At 38.1% G+C, this 8065-nt stretch overlaps 1 protein-coding gene and 1 pseudogene across 1 annotated transcript; one reads left to right on the top strand and one right to left on the bottom strand.

Annotated features, from left to right (window-relative positions):
• Positions 1–257: 257 nt before the first annotated feature.
• C1galt1c1 (C1GALT1 specific chaperone 1) lies at positions 258–4223 on the bottom strand. Its single transcript, XM_015498504.2, has 2 exons — positions 4025–4223; positions 258–1690 (listed from the first exon to the last, which is right to left on the bottom strand). The coding sequence occupies exon 2, from the start codon at positions 1683–1685 to the stop codon at positions 729–731; it is 957 nt and encodes a 318-aa protein (XP_015353990.1). The 5' UTR covers positions 1686–1690; positions 4025–4223; the 3' UTR covers positions 258–728.
• Positions 4224–5795: 1572 nt separating this feature from the next.
• On the top strand, positions 5796–5903 carry LOC125614405 (annotated as a pseudogene).
• Positions 5904–8065: the final 2162 nt, after the last annotated feature.

Here is an 8065-nt window from a genome sequence, read left to right as displayed (position 1 = left end):
TTAAAATGAAACTGTCAGGTGGCCCAAACAAATTCTGCAGACTTCCACAGAACTCATTTGCCTAACAGTAATATATAAATTTTAACTGATTCACTTTTTATCTAAGTTTCTACTCAGAGCTTGATTACTGAAACAACAGTTAAATGACATTACATTTTTTATAGTCACCTCTCCAATTTCAGTATCTGCATGCCAAAATACAGAGTCACATAGAAACTGTGTATGCTGAGGAATACCACTAAATTTTCTCACAAGGATAGGATTCAACTTTTCTTTAATAGTGGATAGGAACATTTCCTTGGTTGCTTGGTTGTGTATTCTGAGAGGGCACATCCACTGGCACCTGAGGTGGCTTAGAACATAAATCTACATTAGGAGTAAAGGAAATACAGAGCTAAAAGTTTTGCTTTAATCACAAATTCACAACTAGATATTCACTTGAATATATTAGAAAGTTAAAAAGACATGTTAAATTTTTCTAACCAATTAGCAAAAATATGTCAAATTTTTAATGTTTAGAATTTATCACATAAATATTTATAAATATGTCCTTTATTTGCAAAATTATTCTTAAAAACATTTTAACACATTTAAATTGTCTTTTAAGGAAAAAATACCACCCTATTTAAAAACATACTAATAAACTTTAATGTCTAATTACACCAGTGCCACCAGATTAAAAAAAAAAGTATGTACCGCTATAGTAACACATGCTCTTTTTCCACTTATCAGTCATTATCAGAACCATTTGGAGGTAAGAAAATCAATGCATCATTGAAAAGATGTCCAAATGCCCTAAGACGGTATACCCCATACATCATCACATGCATCTGATTAGGAGTCAGTCCATTAAAAGTAACAGCCATATCTGAACAACATCCTTCTACTACCTGGTTGGGATGATTAGTCATTGCTTCTTTAATAGAAAGCCCAACAGATTTGGTATTAAATACATCTTTTCCGTCTGCGTCTTCTGCGTTTTCTGCAAACACTCCAGCGTATTTCAGGCAGACTGCTAGCTGCTTATCTTCAGATATCTTCCAAATCATTCCTCCCTGTTCAGGACACTTTTCAGGGATATTCAGAAGGCTGTTAAGTCTTTTCATTGATTCTATACTTAAGACAATTCCTCCTTCCACGCTCACATATTCAAGGTCTCCAGATTTTATAGTGTGACCTAGATAGAAAGGTTGTGATGGATCCTTTTTTAACAAAAAATACTTTAGGTTTTCAATAATAGCAAATGTAGTGGGGCATGCAAGAAAGAACCAGTGGTATTGGTTGCTATACTTATCAAAGGCATATTTGTAAGCTTTTCTCATCATTAACCACATTTCACTTGTTTTCATATTAATTGACTCAAATACTTTAACATTTTCAGAACTGAAGAACTCTGCTTTGTCACAGTGTTTGGTCCAAGTGTCCTTCACTGCAGCCCAAAGACTCACATCTTTGGGTTTTACAAGGATGATGCAATATACCCGAAAGCTCTTACTGAGCTCCATGCGTTCATCCTCTGAAATTTTCAAGATATCTTCTTTGTTAGGAGCTTGTAGGTGATGATGCTCATGGTGATGCATTCTATTTCCATGACCAATTCCAATGTGTCCTAGAATGGTGATCAAAGCACAGAAAATGCTTCCGAGAATCACACCCTTCAAAAATGAACTGCTTTCAGAAAGCATTTTTCCTATAAAGAAGAAAAAGACCCTTAAAATACTTAAGTCTAGTCATTTGGTTTGGTATTACTTTATTCTGACATTTTGCTCTTAATGCTAAAAAAAAAAAAAAAAAAACCCAAGCTTGAAATCAATTTAGTTGCAGACAATATTAAGCACTTTCAGAATCTTTAGTTTTCAATGGTATCTGACTTCTATTCCGTATAAAATATAATTCTGCAGAAATTCCTCTATGGAGGATTTGCTGTGGGAAGGTTATTTTTGTACTTTATCTATAAGGATTTAATTAACCAAGCATTAAATCAAGGTATTAGCCCTGGAAACCAATGTTACAGAGGTTATCTGTCCATCATTCTTTAAAGAATTTTGTACCCCAATCTTGCACTATATTATTTAAGTACCTCTGAAGATATAAATGGACTTTTAGATCAATACTTTAGATTGAACAGATAAATCACCTATAATTGGCAAATCACCAATGGCATCTGTGCTAACATTTCTCTTTTCGACCTTTGCTTTTTTAACTGATGGCTAATGTCTTATGTGTTTTGAGTATATCTAAATCAAGTTTCTTGAGATTGATAGATTTCAATGTGTATTGTTAATGTTTACCCTCCTGTTCCTAAGATTATGGGTTTCCAATAAGTCATCCCAGCCATTTTATTTCTGAGAAAAAGGAAAAAGTTTGATTGCTTTGCTAGCAAAGGAGAAACAGGAGACTCCTGTCCCAGAGGTTGTGATTCGCCTCATCCCAACTAATGATGGAATAAAAGCCCCCAATGAAAATGAAGCTAATAAATAAATATAGGCATAGGGATCATTGATAAACATTAGTACTTCCTCAAAAGGCATTTTCTTCTTTGGGGAAGTAAAATGGGAAAAGTCTACACATACATTTCAATTAGAAATTAAAAGAAAACATTAAATACAACTACTGAGAAAATTGTATGCACACGTCTATGCAAAGGCTGAAAATTCCCCCAATCTCTTCTCTATCTCCACAAAAAATACTCTAGTGAGCTATTTAGATTTCCCCCTTGTTTCTCAAAGTTGAAAGGAACCTTAGAAGGTACCTAATGCCATTTTTCTCATTTTACAGATAGGGAAATGGAGGACTGCAAGGTTAAGTAACCCAAACTTACAAAACTAGTCAGTGTTAGTAGACTAGAACTCAGATCTCCTGACCTGTTTAATTCTTTTTCAATTAAGGACTAATAATCTAAACAGTGCTTCTACCATATTATTGAGAATTTAATAAATGAGTTCCTGAATAACCTTGTTTCCTATAAATTAAAAAATGTGGCATCTAATGACTTTAAATTTTTTTTTGTTGTAGATGGACACAGTACCTTTTTATTTTATTTATTAATGGGGTGCTGAGGCTCAAACCCAGTGCCCCATGCATGCAAGGTAAGTGCTCTACCACAGAGCCACAACCCCAGCCCTCTGATGACGTTTTGCACCCAATAGCACCACATTGCTACAAGGAAACCATTCCCATGGTTTTCTTCTAGAGGAAATGAACTTTGACTGCTATCAGGCCAAGGTGTGGAATAGATTGGTAGATGTAATTCCTGAGTGTGAGGTGGGGAAAGAAGAAGGATGTTGGTTCTCTTGTGTCATCCACAGAACTTGATCAATAAACAATTCCAAGAAGTGAGAAGCAACAAAAAACAAGGTCTGCTTAATTAAAGAATTGTCAGATACACTCTAAACTTAATTTATATAGGATTTTGGCATTTTGTATTACACAGTTTTCATTTGGTCAATATATGCTAATTCACACGCCTCTTTGCTTGATTATGGCATACGTGTGTCGGAATTCTTCTTGATGGGGAGCCTACTCCTGGCTGAGAAAATATTAATTAAAACGCAATAAATCTACAAATTTTACAGGATTATTTTCACCAATTATTTCAGGATTTTTTTTCCTATTTGGGGAGGCAAAAAAAAAAAAAGTAACACTGGGGGCTGCACAGGATAGGAATTTTTTAACATGACGGAAACTTAAAACTGCGCACGGAAACAAGGCAAAAACTATCCAAGTGGTAGCTTTAGAAGGTAAAGGTGGGTGAGGTGGATTATGTAAAAGGGAGAACCACAAAATGGAGAAGTGAGGAGTAGGACAGGGTCACCCCAAGACCCCATGTTAGTGCCAAGGGAGGGCCACCAAGAAGGTGGCTCTCCATCTCTCTAACTCACTGGTTCTCCCTCAGCACCTGCCCGGGCATCCCGCATAGAGCATGCTGGGAACAAGCTAGGGCCCAGGCCTCCCCCGGAGAAGCGGAGGGGGCCAGCCGCTCCGGGGGTGAGTTTGGGGTGGGGAGGTAGACCTTGGCACTCACCCGTGTCTAGAATGGCTTGGGGATAGGAAGGCACGGCTTCCTTTCACGTTCTTGCTACTCAGTCCCGCTCCTAGCCAGGCTGCTCTAGATGCTGGCGGTGTCCTCTCGTTGGTATAGCTAAAGGTGGGGAGATCAAGGAAGCTGACGCTCCGAAGGAGGGGGGCGGGGCAGAGGAACTCTGCGCCAGGCGGAGGGGCCGCCTTCCCACGCAGACGTCGAAAAGGTCGGCGCGCACGCAGCGTGCCTTTTCTCCCCGCCCCTCGTCGAGTTCAGAGAAACGCGCAGGGCTGGAGTGACCTGAACGTTCATCAGTACCCAATGAGACGCCCAGAGAAGCGTGAGTGCGTACAACTCGATGACACCTCCCACTTCTTCTCTACCCTGCTGAGAGGCTGCCCCGGCGGCGCCGAAGAGCTTTGCTTCCTGCTGCGCTAGTTTCACTCTTTTAGATGGTTTCTCTAAAGTACCCAGCTTCTTTTACCCTTTTGTCGACCAGAGAGTGCTCCACACTGTATACCCGGGCTCAGTTAAAACATGCAGGCCATTAAAATAGTAATCCAATTCTAGAATAAGGATTCACAGTTGTTATTGGAATGGGGTTTTAAGTCGCTCTGCCTGGAATCCAATCCTGTCGTCCCGTCTTTTGATAACCAGGGAAAGTTACTTCACCTTGTTATGCTTTGGTTTCTTTTGTAAAGTTTGGTTGCTATATATGTGTGTGTGTTTTCCTAACTTTTTTCAATACTGAGGATGGAGCCCATGGCCTTGCATTGGCTAGGCAAGCACTCTGCCCTTGAGCTAAATCCCCAACCACTTTCTAGTAATGTTTGGAAAATAACACAAAAGTGTCTATTTTACAGAAGATTATGAGATTGTGCACATGATCCCCTTAGCAAAAGTTCAAGTGTAGAGTAAGCATTTATTAAATCCCTAGCACTTAAGCTAGTGCCAGCATGCAGTTGACAGTACATATTTGTAGAGTTAATGTAGGAACTACAGACGAGGAACCAGGCCCACAAATACTAAGGAACTTTTGAAAGGCCACCATTAAAATAACTGCAGAGATGGGACTAGAATCCAGGGCTCCTAATTAAGAGTGTTCCCTTTTCACTAAATATGTGATCTGTCTTTTAAAATTCACTTTTGTGCTCCACGTGGCATGTCTGTAATCCCAGCAACCCATGAGCCTGAGGCAGGAGAATCACAAGTTCAAAGCCAACCATTGCAATTTAGGGAGACCCTGTCTCAAAATACAAAATAAAATAAATAAATTAAGAAAGGGATGTGACTCAGTAGTTAAGTGCCCCTGGGTTCAATCCCTAGTACAAAAAAATTCACTTTACTATATATAACTCTGTGTGTGTGTGTATATATATATATATATATATATATATATATATATATATATATATATATATCACTAGATCCCATTCAAATAACACTGAGTGGAGACTTAGGCCGGATTTCCTAAAATCATATATATATATATATATATCTCGCAGTGATCCAGTTTAAGTAGACTGAAAGATTCAGGGAACAATGAAACAATGAACAAATAGATTATAAGCAATTACTATCCTGGCAGCACTACCCTAAATTCTGGGGCTATAATGTTAAAATAAGTTTCCTGCCTTCATAGAGCTCTCAGTCTGGCAGAGAAGAAAGACATTAAACAATTCATTACAATGGTGGGATGTACACTAAAGGAACACACACAAAAATGAAGTCTAGGACTAGAAAGAAACTTAAGACTACAGAATATCTCCATTGTATACTCTGGTTTCTCTTCAAATTGTAGAAATCTTTTGTCCTTTACTGAAAATTTCCGTGGAGATGAGAAAATTTTAAACCAGGTTTTGAGGCCTTGTTTCAGCAAGGCAACATTAAAAAGAATATCTCCATTATATTTTGTTAATGTATGTATATTGTTTTATGTCACAGGGATTGAACCCAAGGGTGCTTAAACACTGAGCCACATCCCCAGCCCTTTTTATTTTTATTTATTTATTTGAGACAGGGTTTTGTTACCAAAAGTTTGGTCCTTGTCCCTGATGCCAGTCCAATAATGAGTTCAGAGTTTTGAGAAAAAAGAAAAAGAAGTTTTATTGCTTTGTAGCAAAGGAGAAGCCCAGAGGACTCCTATCACAGAGGCTGTATTCTGCCCATCAGGGACAACCAGGGGGCTTTTAAAACAGGTGATGCAAAGGCTAAACTCTATTTGTTCTCTGTTAGAGTTTTAATTCACTCATAGGCACTCATGCTTCTTCTTAATTTGGTAGTCACTTTGGAGATCTTCAGGTGCCATCCCCAAAGTCTTAATTACTTCCTTCGTGTGGTGGGTGTGTCCTCAAGAACAGGTAATTCTGCCTTGGATGGGGAAGAAAAGTGATCCTGTTTTCCCTGAGATTAGGGGAGAGATTAGGGAGGAGGAGGGAGAGAGGAAGGGATATATGTCCTTTAAAAATTAAGTCACACTGGCAGAGCAGCGAGGGCTATATTCAAAGCCTAAAATGGACTGCTTTTACAGCCAGCCTTGCTAACTTGCTGAGACTGGCTTTGAATCTGGGATCCTCCTGCCTCAGCTTTGTAAACTGCTGGGATTACAGGTGCATGCCACCATGTATGGCCAGGGTATATACTTTGTGGTGAGGAGAGCTTGCTCGCTCTCTGCTTCCTGGTGTCATGTTCTGAACTGCTTTCCTCCACTACACTCTTCCTCCATGATGTTCTGCCTCACTGGGGCCCAGAGCAATGGAGCCTTATGTCTATGGACCGAAACCTCTGAAACTGTGAGTGCAAAATGTACTTTCTTTTTCTAAAACTCTTCTTGTCAGGTCATTTGGTCAAAGTGGTGAAAAAGCTTACTAAAATAGAAAAATATAAATTTTTTTCTAAAAAAGAGTAACTACCTGAAATGACAGATATATTGATTAGCTTGATTTTGGTAATCATTGCCAAATATGCCTCAGTAAAACTAGAAGAATATAAAATGATTTTTTCTTGGTACCAGGGATTGAATCCAGGCGTGTTTAACTGCTTAGCCACATCTCAGCCCTTTTTAATATTTTATTTATAAATTTGCTGAGTTGCTTAGGGTATCATTAAAATGCTGAGGCTGGCTTTGAACTTGAAATCCCCCTGCCTCAGCCTCTCTAGCTGCTGAGATTACAGGGTTCCCCACCATGTTGGCCAAAAAAGAAAAAAAAAATGATTCTTTTTGTACAGGAAGGTAAACCAAACTGGATATAATGGTTCAAAATGCTCAAAAACAAACCATGGAATTTTCAACACCCAAAACTCTGTTAATAAGGGGTTGTCTAAAAATAAAGTTTTCTACTTTAAGCAGGGCTTAAATATAATTGGCATTTGAAATGAATTTAGATGATTGATTTATTGTTAGGTGATTGCATTTTTAAAATGACATTCCTTTTTTAGTCTAATTTTAAAAATACATGCAACTAGTGTCTTGCCTAGCATGGTAAGACAGGCCTGGGGTTCAGTCCCAGCACCAGAAACAAACAATACAATACAATTAGTGAGGATTTAGGGAAGATAAGCCCCCTCACCCCTGCTGCTGGGAATATAAATTAGTTCAACCTTAACACAGGGTAATTTGACAATATAAAAATAATACTAACATTTATAAGGAGCTTGCTATTTGCTGAGCACTCTGTGAAGTGATTCATGCTAATTGACTCACTCAATTTTGCTATTCAATTTGCATCATTTATAATAATGAAATGCTCAAGACCCCTAACCCAACAATAGAATCCTGGTTAAATGGAGCATGGAACTTCTATACAGTAGGATTGAAATTATCTATATTTACTAACATGGAAAGCTCTATAAAATGTAGTAAGTTTTTTACAAAGGTTATAGAAGAGAATATGTGATATATTTTCTTCTGTTGTAATAAAAATAGAACCCAGGGCCTGATTATGCTAGCTGTACCCCAGCCATTTCTATAACATGAAAAATTATATGAATATATGTCTATGTGAGTATGTTTAGTAGAGCTAGTAATATTGTGAATTTTTGTAG

The sequence above is a fragment of the Marmota marmota genome, unplaced genomic scaffold (assembly GCF_001458135.2).
Source record: "Marmota marmota marmota unplaced genomic scaffold, marMar, whole genome shotgun sequence".
In the NCBI taxonomy this organism is placed as follows: domain Eukaryota; kingdom Metazoa; phylum Chordata; class Mammalia; order Rodentia; family Sciuridae; genus Marmota; species Marmota marmota.
The sequence above is the reverse complement of the archived record's forward strand: the minus strand, read 5'-3'. Positions and strand labels throughout refer to the sequence as shown.

Excerpts from the sequence above, each read along its gene's own strand:
- C1galt1c1 (XM_015498504.2), bottom strand. The coding sequence starts at position 1,685 with ATGCTTTCTGAAAGCAGTTCATTTTTGAAGGGTGTGATTCTCGGAAGC.